This window comes from Bombina bombina, chromosome 1 (assembly GCF_027579735.1).
Source record: "Bombina bombina isolate aBomBom1 chromosome 1, aBomBom1.pri, whole genome shotgun sequence".
NCBI lineage: Eukaryota > Metazoa > Chordata > Amphibia > Anura > Bombinatoridae > Bombina > Bombina bombina.
Window position 1 is genome coordinate 104900838 of NC_069499.1, and position 15724 is coordinate 104916561.

The 15724-nt window shown below is 38.0% G+C and overlaps 1 protein-coding gene across 1 annotated transcript in view; it reads left to right on the plus strand.

The window, feature by feature from the left end:
• Positions 1 to 7463: 7463 nt before the first annotated feature.
• LOC128656525 (epithelial cell adhesion molecule-like) overlaps positions 7464 to 15724 on the plus strand; it is a 101610-nt gene continuing 93349 nt past the window's right edge. The window contains exons 1-2 of the mRNA XM_053710475.1: positions 7464 to 7684; positions 9135 to 9205. Of these exons, the coding sequence (XP_053566450.1) occupies positions 7464 to 7684; positions 9135 to 9205 (292 nt within the window). The remainder of the gene's footprint in view (positions 7685 to 9134; positions 9206 to 15724) is intronic.

Genomic DNA, 15724 nt, shown 5'->3' on the forward strand with positions numbered 1-15724 from the left:
ATTACAGTCCAGGTCGGAAGAACAAAAGAAGCCCCCTGAATTAAACGAAGGTGATCTGTCCACCACGTTAGAGAGTGTCGAACAATCGGTTTTAAAGATATTAATTGATATATCTTCGTGTAATCCCTGCACCATTGGTTCAGCATACAGAGCTGAAGAGGTCGCATGTGAAAACGAGCAAAGGGGATCGCGTCCGATGCAGCAGTCATAAGACCTAGAATTTCCATGCATAAGGCTACCGAAGGGAATGATTGAGACTGAAGGTTTCGACAAGCTGTAATCAATTTTAGACGTCTCTTGTCTGTTAAAGACAGAGTCATGGACACTGAATCTATCTGGAAACCCAGAAAGGTTACCCTTGTTTGAGGAATCAAAGAACTTTTTGGTAAATTGATCCTCCAACCATGATCTTGAAGAAACAACACAAGTCGATTCGTATGAGACTCTGCTAAATGTAAAGACTGAGCAAGTACCAAGATATCGTCCAAATAAGGAAATACCACAATACCCTGTTCTCTGATTACAGACAGAAGGGCACCGAGAATCTTTGTGAAAATTCTTGGAGCTGTAGCAAGGCCAAACGGTAGAGCCACAAATTGGTAATGCTTGTCTAGAAAAGAGAATCTCAGGAACTGATAATGATCTGGATGAATCGGAATATGCAGATATGCATCCTGTAAATCTATTGTGGACATATAATTCCCTTGCTGAACAAAAGGCAATATAGTCCTTACAGTTACCATCTTGAACGTTGGTATCCTTACATAACGATTCAATAATTTTAGATCCAGAACTGGTCTGAAGGAATTCTCCTTCTTTGGTACAATGAAGAGATTTGAATAAAACCCCATCCCCTGTTCCGGAACTGGAACTGGCATAATTACTCCAGCCAACTCTAGATCTGAAACACAATTCAGAAATGCTTGAGCTTTCACTGGATTTACTGGGACATGGGAAAGAAAAAATCTCTTTGCAGGAGGTCTCATCTTGAAACCAATTCTGTACCCTTCTGAAACAATGTTCTGAATCCAAAGATTGTGAACAGAATTGATCCAAATTTCTTTGAAAAAACGTAACCTGCCCCCTACCAGCTGAACTGGAATGAGGGCCGTACCTTCATGTGAACTTAGAAGCAGGCTTTGCCTTTCTAGCAGGCTTGGATTTATTCCAGACTGGAGATGGTTTCCAAACTGAAACTGCTCCTGAGGACGAAGGATCAGGCTTTTGTTCTTTGTTGAAACGAAAGGAACGAAAACGATTGTTAGCCCTGTTTTTACCTTTAGACTTTTTATCCTGTGGTAAAAAAGTTCCTTTCCCACCAGTAACAGTTGAAATAATAGAATCCAACTGAGAACCAAATAATTTGTTTCCCTGGAAAGAAATGGAAAGTAGAGTTGATTTAGAAGCCATATCAGCATTCCAGGTCTTAAGCCATAAAGCTCTTCTGGCTAAGATAGCCAGAGACATAAACCTAACATCAACTCTAATAATATCAAAAATGGCATCACAGATGAAATTATTAGCATGCTGGAGAAGAATAATAATATCATGAGAATCACGATTTGTTACTTGTTGCGCTAGAGTTTCCAACCAAAAAGTTGAAGCTGCAGCAACATCAGCCAATGATATAGCAGGTCTAAGAAGATTACCTGAACATAGATAAGCTTTTCTTAGAAAAGATTCAATTTTTCTATCTAAAGGATCCTTAAACGAGGTACCATATGACGTAGGAATGGTAGTACGTTTAGCAAGGGTAGAAATAGCCCCATCAACTTTAGGGATTTTGTCCCAAAATTCTAACCTGTCAGGCGGAACAGGATATAATTGCTTAAAACGTTTAGAAGGAGTAAATGAATTACCCAATTTATCCCATTCCTTGGAAATTACTGCAGAAATAGCATTAGGAACAGGAAAGACTTCTGGAATAACCGCAGGAGCTTTAAAAACCTTATCCAAACGTATAGAATTAGTATCAAGAGGACTAGAATCCTCTATTTCTAAAGCAATTAGTACTTCTTTAAGTAAAGAGCGAATAAATTCCATCTTAAATAAATATGAAGATTTATCAGCATCAATCTCTGAGATAGAATCCTCTGAACCAGAAGAGTCCAAAGAATCAGAATGATGGTGTTCATTTAAAAATTCATCTGTAGAGAGAGAAGATTTAAAAGACTTTTTACGTTTACTAGAAGGAGAAATAACAGACAAAGCCTTCTTTATGGATTCAGAAACAAAATCTCTTATGTTATCAGGAACATTCTGCACCTTAGATGTTGAGGGAACTGCAACAGGCAATGGTACATCACTAAAGGAAATATTATCTGCTTTAACAAGTTTGTCATGACAATTATTACAAACAACAGCTGGAGGAATAGCTACCAAAAGTTTACAGCAGATACACTTAGCTTTGGTAGATCCAGCAGGCAGTGGTTTTCCTGTAGTATCTTCTGGCTCAGATGCAACGTGAGACATCTTGCAATATGTAAGAGAAAAAACAACATATAAAGCAAAATAGATCAAATTCCTTATAAGACAGTTTCAGGAATGGGAAAAAATGCCAAACATCAAGCTTCTAGCAACCAGAAGCAAATGAAAAATGAGACTGAAATAATGTGGAGACAAAAGCGACGCCCATATTTTTTAGCGCCAAATAAGACGCCCACATTATTTGGCGCCTAAATGCTTTTGGCGCCAAAAATGACGCCACATCCGGAACGCCGACATTTTTGGCGCAAAATAACGTCAAAAAATGACGCAACTTCCGGCGACACGTATGACGCCGGAAACGGAAAAGAATTTTTGCGCCAAAAAAGTCCGCGCCAAGAATGACGCAATAAAATGAAGCATTTTCAGCCCCCGCGAGCCTAACAGCCCACAGGGAAAAAAGTCAAATTTTTGAGGTAAGAAAAAATATGATAATTCAATGCATAATCCCAAATATGAAACTGACTGTCTGGAAATAAGGAAAGTTGAACATTCTGAGTCAAGGCAAATAAATGTTTGAATACATATATTTAGAACTTTATAAATAAAGTGCCCAACCATAGCTTAGAGTGTCACAGAAAATAAGACTTACTTACCCCAGGACACTCATCTACATGTTTGTAGAAAGCCAAACCAGTACTGAAACGAGAATCAGTAGAGGAAATGGTAAATATAAGAGTATATCGTCGATCTGAAAAGGGAGGTAAGAGATGAATCTCTACGACCGATAACAGAGAACCTTATGAAATAGACCCCGTAGAAGGAGATCACTGCATTCAATAGGCAATACTCTCTTCACATCCCTCTGACATTCACTGCACGCTGAGAGGAAAACCGGGCTCCAACTTGCTGCGGAGCGCATATCAACGTAGAATCTAGCACAAACTTACTTCACCACCTCCCTTGGAGGCAAAGTTTGTAAAACTGATTTGTGGGTGTGGTGAGGGGTGTATTTATAGGCATTTTAAGGTTTGGGAAACTTTGCCCCTCCTGGTAGGAATGTATATCCCATACGTCACTAGCTCATGGACTCTTGTTAATTACATGAAAGAAAACATAATTTATGTAAGAACTTACCTGATAAATTCATTTCTTTCATATTAACAAGAGTCCATGAGGCCCACCCTTACATGAAAGAAATAATGTACTGTTGAGGAACTCCTCCCTGAGAGAGCCAATCTACAAATAGTGGGTGCTGCAAAAGTTAATAATCCAAAGTTCAAAGAGAGCACTCTCACCTCAGTTGCAAATGCCAGGGTGCCAGCAGTTAAATATAGAGACAGAAGAAGGCACTCACTGGTCTTTTGTGAATACATTTTAAATTTTAATTAATAAAGCGTGATGTTTTGGGGGGACACTCCCCTTCCTCAGACAAACAAATACAACACTCAAATGCCAATTTAAACAGCTTACACTGTTTAAATTGGCATTTGAGTGTTGTATTTGTTTGTCTGAGGAAGGGGAGTGTCCCCCCAAAACATCACGCTTTATTAATTAAAATTTAAAATGTATTCACAAAAGACCAGTGAGTGCCTTCTTCTGTCTCTATATTTAACTGCTGGCACCCTGGCATTTGCAACTGAGGTGAAAGTGACTTTATATATATATATATATATATATATATATATATATATATATATATATATATATATATTAAAAAAACAAACAAACAATGGCTTCTCAACTAAATCACAAACTGCCTCAGTCCCAGGACCTTCTGGCACGTCTGATAGATGCTCTAGTGGTCCCTTGGCTGTTGAGCGATAGTCAGAATCATGCAGAAACATGCCTCAGCAAATCTGAGTTGGTTTGCGGATCTGGTGCAGATGTCCTTGTGCCTGCCTTGGAGGCTTCCTCTAAGAAAGGATCTTCTGGCACATCTGATAGATGCTCTAGTGGTCCCTTGGCTGTTGAGTGATAGCCAGAATCATGCAGAAACATGCCTCAGCAAATCTGAGTTGGTTTGCGGATCTGGTGCAGTTGTCCTTGTGCCTGCCTTGGAGGCTTCCTCTAAGAAAGGATCTTCTAGCTCAAGGCCCTTTCTTTTATCAAGAACTCTGTATTTAATAGCATGGCGATTGATTGTGTAATTCTATTTTGGAGAGGTTCTTCTGACAAAGTTATTGATACCCTGATTCAGGCTAGGAAACCTATTACCAGACGTATTTATAATAAAGACTGGAAAACCTTTTTTTCGTGGTGTTCTCGCAAAGGTTACCGTTGTAATTAATTTAGAATTCCTAGAGCTTTTGAGTTCCTGCAGGAAGATAAAGGTTTATCAGTCAGTTCTCTGTAGGGTCAGATTTTGGCACTTTCTAGTTTGTTTCATACAAAAATTGCAAAATTACTTTTAGGCCTGTTTTCAGCTTTTGATCATAATTAGACCAGTTACTTGTCAAGTTTCTCCTCCTTAGAATCTTAATCTTTGAGTGTTATTTAAACTCCTCCTTTTGAGCCAATGCATGGTTTAGACCTTCAGCTTTTATTCTGGAAGGTTCTTTTTCTGTTCTTCACAATAGCTATACTTTTCTTCGTAAGGTGATAGCTACAGATACTATCAGTCAGGAAATTGTGGTTTCTTATTTTTGTCCAGCTCCTAAAAATTCTAAGGAGCGTTTTTCCACAACTTGGACTGTAAGAGCTCTCAAATATTATGTGGAAGTCACAAAAAATTTCAGACTCTTTTTGTTCTTTTTTCTGGGCCTGGCAAAGGTCAGAAATCTACAGTTGTTACTTTACCAGCTTGGCTTAAAGACTTAATTTGTAAGGCTTATTTAGTTGTGGGTAAAACTCTGTGTGAGCACATTACTGCTGATTTCACTAAAGCAGTTGCTACTTCTTGGGCCTTTCGTAATGAGGATTCTGTTGAACATATTTGTAAAGCAGCTACTTGGTCTTCGTTACACACTTTTTAAAGTTTTATCACTTTAAAGTGAATGTAAATTTTACTTGTTAAAATTCAACATACTAGCTCACAATGTTAAAAATAGTGAAACCGCATTAATAAAAATATAAAAAAGAAAAGGAATATACTTTTATTTAATTTAGAACTTATCTTCGTTGTAAGCACTCAACTCCTCCCAACCGTCTTCTTCCTGGATTGCAGCCCGATATCCGATGCCTCATTTCAATATTTTACGCCCACTCCGTGACGTTTGTCTGAAGCTCGTTCACGAGCAGGGCCGACATTTGCGCATGCATTTAAAAAGTTACTTACAAGTGATCTCCCGGTCTTAGAATAAATGAGATTCTTTCGGTATTGCGCATGCGACACTCAAGGACGAGCATGGAGTATGCTACGTCATTGAGTAGTTCACGCATGCACATTTAAAGAAAGTGATGTGTTGAACAACGATCCTGATGCCCCGGGGAAGAAAAAAACATTAAGAAAGCGAAGTGTCAATCAAATAAGAAAAGTGGGACCAAAATTGCAGGCGGAGGAATCGGCGAAAACAATAGCAAGTAATAATAGATATTTTGACTTTAATTTCGATCTTAGTAAAATATGATGAATGAAACTAAGCTTTATTTTGGCAATTAAACACTTGCAGATGCAGAGCTATTTGGTTGAGTTTACATGCACTTTAATGTGTATGCATCTTCTGAAGAAGCCTTTAACAAGAAAAGTTCTATGGGCTGTAGTGCCTGAATAGTAACGTCCTGCCTTCACTGTTGTCCCCCCTATTCTCACTGGTCTTGTGTACTCCACAGCTTGGGTATAGATTCTCACACATGATGACTCATGGATTCATGGACCATTTAATGGAAGAAAATAACATTTCTTTGTCCTGCTTTATCTTCTTTTCTTTTTTTCCTCATTTGCCTAACTATATTTATGACTGAAAATCATGGGAAAAGGGAGGGACTTAAAGCTCTGGTGTGTTGGGGGGGGTCATTTGCCTCCTCCTAGTGGTAAGAAGGGGAATACTCCCACTCGTGGACTCTCACCATTCATGAAAGAAATTAATTTATCAGGTAAGCATAAATTTTGTTTTTGATATAGATAAATAGGTAAAGATATATATATTTAACAAAAAAATAATTATATATATATATATATAATATATTTCTTTCATACAGGTAATGAGATTCCACAATCCATTACTCCTGGTATTTACCTTTCCTGACCAATAGGAGGAGGCAAAGATTCCCAAACCCCAAGAGCTCTATAAAAGCCCTCCCTCCTTACCAGAAACTAGTCTGACATGTAGCCAAGCAAAAAAGGTAGAAGAGTCAAGACGCACAGCTCATGAGCTCCTGCAAAATCAATGAACATTTAGCTTAAAGGGACAGTCTAGACCAACATAAACTTTCATGATTCAGATAGAGCATGTAATTTTAAACAATTTTCCAATTTACTTTTATCACCAATTTTGCTTTGTTCTCTTGGTATTCTTAGTTGAAAGCTTAACCTAGGAGGTTCATATGCTAATTTCTTAGACCTTGAAGGCCACCTCTTTTCAGAATGCATTTGAACAGTTTTTCACCACTAGAGGGTGTTAGTTCACGTATTTCATATAGATAACACTGTGCTCGTGCACGTGAAGTTATCTGGGAGCAGGCAGTGATTGGCTAAACTGCAAGTCTGTCAAAAGAACTGAAGTAAAGGGGCAGTTTGCAGAGGCTTAGATACAAGATAATCACAAAGGTTAAAAGTTTATTATTATAACTGTGTTGGTTATGCAAAACTGGGGAATGGGTAATAAAGGGATTATCTATCTTTTAAAACAATAAAAATTCTGGTGTAGACTGTCCCTTTAATAGAGAGCAGAATTCATATTTCCTAACTAAGTCCTGGATATGTACTCATGAAAGGGGTAAGCTACCTTTTTAAAGCCTAATTTAACGAAGCTTTTACCATCTGCTACGACAATTTTGTTTTGGGTCTGTGCCGACTGAGGTGATCACGAGGCAGAAGTAATTGCTTGTTTTACAGTCACAGCCTAATTCATACAGAGTCCTCTCCTACTCAGCCAAATATGGCAGATATTTACGAACAAGTGCAGGCGTCACTTGACAGATTGGAGGAGAAGATGTGTTGCAGCTTCCATGACCTAATGCTTAGAACCATTGATCAGTATGGGGGAGAGGTAAACTCAATATCTAAAATCACGGCTCATATAGATCCCAATGAGAATGACGAGACCTCCCTGATTGACGCAGGAGCACTAACTCCTGGGATAGAAACTGAACATATAGAGTAAGATTTTCCAGAGAACAAGAAACCTAGCTGGCAACTCTCCCTTACAGATGAGGAGGACGTGATCATCCCTTCGGGGTGGAGAGCAAACACACCACAGACCCATACAAATTCTCCTCCACATGAGCGCAGTAACGAGTCTTGCATTGGAGAGAAGCTCTATTTCACTAGCTCCTCTTGAAAAAGATCTACATTTTAGGGACAAAACATCACAATTTGCTAACACCTTACCTCTAACAAGTAAATTGCATTCTCATGCGGAGGGCTGGATTGCTGGCTCTGAACTGGTCTTGGCTGCTGTGGAGTCCGCTGCAGATGCTTACAGCATTACACCTCTGACGGAGATGGTTAGTACTTGGCGGCTGCCGCCCATTTCAATCGGGGTCATACAGGGAGCCTGTAACACTGTCCTGAAGTTTTTTGAGGAGGCGATTTCACCAATCCCCAAAATTCGACCCACCAGCCCAGAACAACTACCAGGAGACATTAAACACATAGCCTTGGGCTTAGCTGGCTTTCATATTAATTAGAACTATTCTATAACTTGCCTGTTCAGCAGTTTCCAGATCCCATTTGAGCTCCCCTATACACTCTGGACTGAACGGATCATGCCTCGGAATAAGGGAATAGGCTAAGGCCAAGTAATAACAAAAGCATCTGGGTCTTTACCTAGTTTAAATTAGGCTGCAATTTTATAACACATTACTCATTATATTTTGGTTTTATCATTATGTATATCTGAATATACTCTGTTTTTGTATAGCCAGTCTTAACTCACATACAGTAAGTGCATAGTTCAGTTTGACGTTATTTTTGTATACCATATTATTTGCTGAATCACAAAGATGATAATGTCCACAGCACTCCAAGAATTTACTATTTGGAGTGCTGTGGACATTATCATCTTTGTGACTCCTGATAGGTGAATAGGCAGTTCACCGGTCTACGCGAGCACCCATTTCACAGAAGGTGCTGTTCCATTCTACTTTTTTCCTGCAATATTATTTGCTGAAGGTTGGTTTCCCTTGCTCTATCTAAAATACTAGAGGACATACGCAGCGTAGCCTTCTATTATATTTAAGTCTCAGGTTAGCATATAACTGAAATAATATTACTTAAAATACACAGGTTTATAGCACCGCCTTTCTGTTTCTATGATGGGGCTATCGACATATTCACACTGCACTTCCCCTATTATGCTTATACGACATTCTGTACATGCTTAGTTAACACATTGAAAGCATGCCATATATCATCTCCCTACTACAAGTATCAAAGTTAGAATTACTAACATTCCTAGTTTTTTGTTATTGTTTCATGTGTTTATCAAAATTGTTTTTTATTACAAGTCAAGATCTCCATTGAAGCTTTCATCATTATGCAGCTATCTTTTGTATAATTGGTTTTGTTCTCTAATTGTTCTCATAAATTTTTTTTATCTCCCATTAAGATACAATAGAGGAGATATCTTAAGGAATGACATCCTACAGCAGTTTCACGTGGGTCCTGGCTCTTTGAGCGGTAAGAAAATGCAACAGGTCAAGGGTTTGAGGGTATTTTACGGTTTCTGTCTATGGACAGTAGGAAAAGAAGCGATAGAGCTGTATTTTCCCTATTATCATGTCAATTAAAATAATATCACACAATGTCAGAGGATTAAACTCTGACATAAAACGCAAAAAGGCTATTAATGAATATAAATCTTTAAAAGCACATATAGTGATGTTACAAGAAACACATTTTACCAGGTCAAATACGCCTAAATATTGGGATAAAACGTACCCTAGACAATACCATGCAATTAATTAAAAAAAAAAGTGTGGAGTCACAATCCTCCTTCACACCTCATTAAACTTTAAAGAAGAATCAGTCATAATAGACAAAGAGGGGAGATCCCTAATTCTCAAAGGCCTCATACAAGACACCCCGGTTTTACTGGTTAATGTCTATGCCCCTAACAAACAACACTCTGTATTTTTATCAAGACTTAGCAAACAACTCACACTTTGGAAAAGGTATAAAACTACTCAGCCAAATATGGCAGACAAATAAAGTCCTAAGAGACTTTTCTCTTGATCACAACTTGATAGATTGCTGGCGAACACTTAACAATAATGTTAGAGACTACACATATTATTCTCCTGTGCATAAATCACACTCTAGAATCGATTACATTTTTATAAGCCAGATAATGATACCCTTATTGATTAAAGCCTCAATTACAAATTGTGCTTGGTCAGACCACTCCCTGGTAGAAGTCACGATATCAGGTATGATCAACCCCAAGAGAACAAAATCATGGACACTTAATCCAAACTTATTTCAAGACAGCTTGGTAATGAGCTCACTTCAACAACAAATACAGGAATTTATCTCACTCAACAATAGACCACCTCAAATCCTATATATGAAAGGGGATCATTAAAAGCATATGTTAGGGGTCTACTGATCACAGAGTCCAACAAACAGCATAAACTTAGAAACACCCAGATCGAACAGTTAAGAACAGAGATTAATCTTCTACGAACCCAAATTTGAGATAAGTCTACCAAAGGGTTACTAAAACAATTGAAAACTAAAAATGAAAAGCTAGACCACCTCTTGAATAAAGACGCTATTAGGGCAATCAAAATGATCGATACGCAATACTATATTTATGGTAACAAACCTGATAAGATGTTGGCCAACAAATTGAAAGAAATTACTAGAATCACTACAGTTCCTCAATTACAACTGCCGGATAATAAAATGATTCGGGAATTTTTTACAAATTGTCGCAGCCTATTTTAATACCACAATTAGTAAAAGTATTCAACTCCATTTTACAAAATAAGGCAATCCCCTCAGAGATGCTAGCAGCTAGAATTGCAGTAATCCTGAAACCAGGCAAAAATAAGCAACATTGCCAAAACTACAGGCCTATATCGTTGATAAACCAAGATATAAAATTATTCACTAAAATACTAGCAAATCGACTTAACCCCATACTCACTAATGTGATTCACTTGGATCAGGTGGGTTTTGTGTCCAGTAGAGAAGCACCAGAAAACACGCGCAAAGTGGTAGATTTGATTAATATCGCTACGGTCGGGGGAGCGCCTTCTCTGTTTCTTGCTTTGGATGCAGAGAAGGCGTTCGACAGAGTTAACTGGCAATATATGTTCGCGGTCCTTAGGAAAATAGGTATTAGGGGAGCTTTCCATGACGCAATTGCTAATCTCTACTCATCTCCAACGGCATTTGTCAAACTATCTGGCTACCAATCTAAGTCAATACAAATGGCACTCGCCAAGGTTGACTGCTTTCTCCCCTACTATTCGCGCTCTGCATTGAGCCACTGGCAGTTAAAATAAGAGACGATCATAATATAGTGGGTATCAACGACGGGGTGCTGGAACACAAATTGTCACTATTCGCGGACGATATTATCTTGTCGCTAACTAAGCCAATGTTGTCCCTCCCCCCTCTATACCAAATACTGCAACAATTTAGCAACCTCTCAGGTTACAAAATAAATGAGGACAATTGCGAGGCCTTGAGCATTAAACTCCCACAACACACTAAGAAACTGTTGGAACTAAATTTCGCATTTAAATGGGCTAAGAAGTCCATCAGATACTTAGGGATAAACCTCCCAACGAACATATACACCCTTTATCAAGCTAATTACATACCTATGTTCAAACATATTAGAGACCTAATTAGTAAATGGATTAAACTTAAAATTTCCCTATACGGTAGAATCATCTCCACTAAAATGACCCTGTTACCCAAATTATTATATTTGTTTAGAGCCCTCCCTATCTCTGTTCCACTTTCAGAAATACATAAACTTCAAAGAGACTTATTAAGATTCATTTGGCAAGGGAAAAGAGCCTGAATTAATAAAAAAAGTTATGTGTACAAATAGAAGTGAAGGAGGAGTGGGGTGCCGATTTTAATCCCATATTACTATGCTGCAAGGATGTCACAAACCCTACATTGGTTCAGAGAGTGTCAAAGAAAACGATGGACTCATATTGAGTCAAACATCATAGGGACAGACTTCCTAACCAGATTGCTTTGGGCTCCAAATCTTACAAAACCCGCGCAGAATGGCAAATATATTGCGATCGAACACACTATCTACTTATGGAAATCACTAAACTCTAAATATACACTTACTAGTGATAGATCTACATTAACCCCATTGGTGACACTCGATTCTTCCGTAGATTCAGGGGTCCAACAGAAATTGTCCAATAAAGGACTATATAGAATAGCAGACATAATTATAGCAGACAAAATAATGTCTTTTGAGCAATACCAGAATTTAGACGCTAACGACAAAAACATATGGTATCATTACCTACAACTGAGATCACGGGCAAATGAAATAATAGGCAAAGTAAAACTCCTCCCAAACACAACTCTAGAAACACTATGCCTCACCACCTCCCAGATAATAGGAGCAATATCAACTTTATACTCTATTTTCAATTCCTCAGGTAGTATAGAGAAGACACAAACCATCCATAGATGGGAACAAGACATAGGCAAAACCTGGCCAATTAAAACGTGGAACCCAAACTTACTGAATGGACTATCCTTTACATAGAATGCTTTACTTAAAGAAAACTATATAAAAGTAGCTTTTAGATGGTATCTTCACCCTACGAGGACACACGGATCGTAGGGCTCACTATCACGTCTATGCTATAGGGGATGCGGGGAAAGGGGTTCATATATCCATATGTGGTGGGAGTGCAAACGAATTAGGGATATTTGGGAATACACCTCACAACTTTTAAGTGCAATCTTCCAAAAACAAATAACACTAACAATAGAACAGGCTCTACTTCACTTCCCGATTCCAGGAATTCCAAAGATCCACCTTAAACTAGCTATGATGGTATGTACTAGTTAAAATTAGCATGGCTCAATTCTGGAAATCTACCCCCCCCCTGACTTTTCCTTTATATATAATAAACTAGAGTATCACTACAATATGGCAAGTGCAGCAGCTGAAACCCTTAACGACACAGAGAGATTCCTAGCAAAATGGGAACCCTTTATAATGTACCATGAATCAAAAAAGGGTAGAAAGAATAATGTTTTGCTTTCGGTACTGAGCTTCAGAATATGAGCCGGGACCCACGATGAAGATAACTGCAAAGACGGTTACAATAACAGGTGTATGTATAGTAGTCCTGTTGTTAACCAAGTAAACTGAACGTTCATATACACAGTTTGTTTATGATTATTGTGATTCGATGTTGGAAAATGTTTTCACTTTACGCTGCATATTGTATCACATGAAAATTGTAAAGAGAAATGATTGACACATGAATTTTATTTTTATATGTAAAAACTTAATAAAAACAATATCAACAAAAAAAAATAATAAGAAGACAGGGTCTCAGTGGGACTCCTTTATCTTTATGGAATCAAGGGTTAATATCTCCTGAGGGGGATTATTAACAAGTGGGGAATTAATTCATGTTTGCTATGTGATTCTGACTGCTTTGGTGTAGGAGATGTTTAGATATTTAGACGTTTTGGGCTCATAGGCTATTACGGAACGTACAGGTTAATTTTCTTGCTGTGCAGTTTTATTACACTGGCGCGCTTTTTCTTAGCATGAGTGGGTGCGGTCACATTTTTTGTTTTTCCATTTCCGTATTCCTGACTGAGCGTCTGCGGAGCGGATCAGTTTCTCTACCTGTCTAAGTCATAGGAGGTGGTGAGTGCCCCAGCCATTGGGGGTGTATGGTGCCAGTTGTTTTTGTTCCAATAAGAGAAAAAGGAGAGCGATCAGCAGTAACGAAGTATAAAACTTAAAATTTATTTTGGAAAGTCACATAAAAACAGGATGGTCAAATAGTATAAAAGTGAGAGCATGAGCACCTCAGGGTAGGCAAGCTTACGCGTTTCGGCTTCACGCCGTAGCCATAGCATATGGATGCCAATCACAGGTGCACAATTTATACAATTTATACACAAATTACAGTGACGTCACTTGTTCAAACAAGCGGTGTATTAAAAATGAACAAAATCACTCCCATAAAGTGCTTTTCTTACATGCCAGAAACAGATAGCATAGTGAACTACTAATCAAGAAGGTTCAATTTCATATAACTATAAATACCAAAAACATATGTAACATAGGAGGAGTGAATACAGGTACTAAATATATATATATATACACATGAATGTAAATATTTACACGTTATTAAAAAGAAACAGGAAAGTATATACATATATATACATATATGTGGGATGGAGAGTATGAAAACTGCTTAGACATGCACACTTCAAAGTCAGTTGTAACACCCAATCCACTCTAGATGTAGATAGTCATGTGGCTGGTCATAGTTAGAATACACTGGTGGTACAAAGAGTACAAGGAGTACACAAATATCCCATATACACTTCACAAATCTTAACTTAAGACAATATATGTACATCTATACACACACATAATAATAAACCAATCCACATGTCGGATATCACTAGATGGATGTGTTATTTATTATTATTAATTGTACCCCCAATAGTTGTAGGCTTGACTTAAAACAATATATATATATATACATAATTAAACATCAGTAGACACACATATCTAGTGGCCAGTCATCGTACAAGAACCAGACTAAATGTTGGATGTCACTATATGTATATATTATACTTATTGTGTCCCCAAATGAATATAAACGTGTGTATATATATATATATAATAGAGTGGAATAAAAAAAAACCTGGTAGTCAAAACCACATATAAATAAATAAATAAATAATGTAGAGTGGACAAGTGAGTTGTATTAGAGCATGATCTACCATAACCATATAGGGAGATGTTGTGGATATCATACCGGATAGGGAAATTAACCAACTATTCCCAATAGTTAATAAGGTCAAATTCAGAGTTGAGTCCCTAAGGGACCCTAGTCTCCAGTTTAAAAATCCACAGCATCTCCCTTTTGCGCAAAAATCATTTCTCTATCCCCCCTCTTTTGGGGAGGGAATCATATTGATAGGTTGCCATGAGAAACAGGATAGATCTTGCGTATGCACTTGTAAAAAATGGTATACAAGAGGGGTGGTAGCCTTACCTACCCGAATGGTTGAAAGATGCTCCCTCATCATAGATCTAATATCCCTTGTTGTGAGTCCGACATACTGTTTACCACATTTTTTGCAAGTTATGCAGTATACAACATATGTAGAGGTACAATTCAAACAGAAGTTTATGTCATAGGTCTTGCCTATTACGGTTGAGCTGAAACAATCAGACACAATTAGATAGTCGCAAGCTCCACATCTGGAGTTGCCACATCTAAAGGACCCTTTGCTGGTAAGCCATGAACTGGCCTGGGATATGGGTTTTTGAGAACCGTCGGGGACAATATATTGCCCAATGTACGGTTCCTTCGATATAAACATCTCATTCCTTCTTGGACACACTCTATTAACCTGTCATCTGCAATGAGCATGCTGAAATGATGTTTCACAATCTTACATACTTCCTCATATTGGGAACTAAAGTCAGTAACAAAGGTTACACCCTTATAAGTCCCTGAGGTCTTCAATTTGTCTTTCAGAAGGTCTGATCTATGCAACTTAGTGACCTCCTCATGTGCTCTTTTAACTAGCCTTCCTGGGTATCCTCGCTGAATTAACCATCTATTTACATCCTCCATCTGTGTTCTACATTCTACCACATCTGAACAATTTCTTTTGGCCCTAACAAGTTGACCTTTCGCAGTAGCGTATGGTACATGTCTCGGATGGCAACTCCTAGCATGTAGCAAGGAGTTGCCAGATATGGGTTTTCTATAAAGGCTAGTAGTTACTTTGCCCTCACTAGTACCACTCAGTGTTACATCAAGAAAATTAATCTTTTTCTGCTGTACCTCAAAAGTAAATCTGAGTCCCACATCATTTAGATTGATACCTTGTACGAAATCTTCCAAATCAGTCTGATTACCATCCCAAATAAGGATCAAGTCATCGATAAATCGACGATAGAAACTGATGTTAGCTTTTTAAGGGTTTCTATCT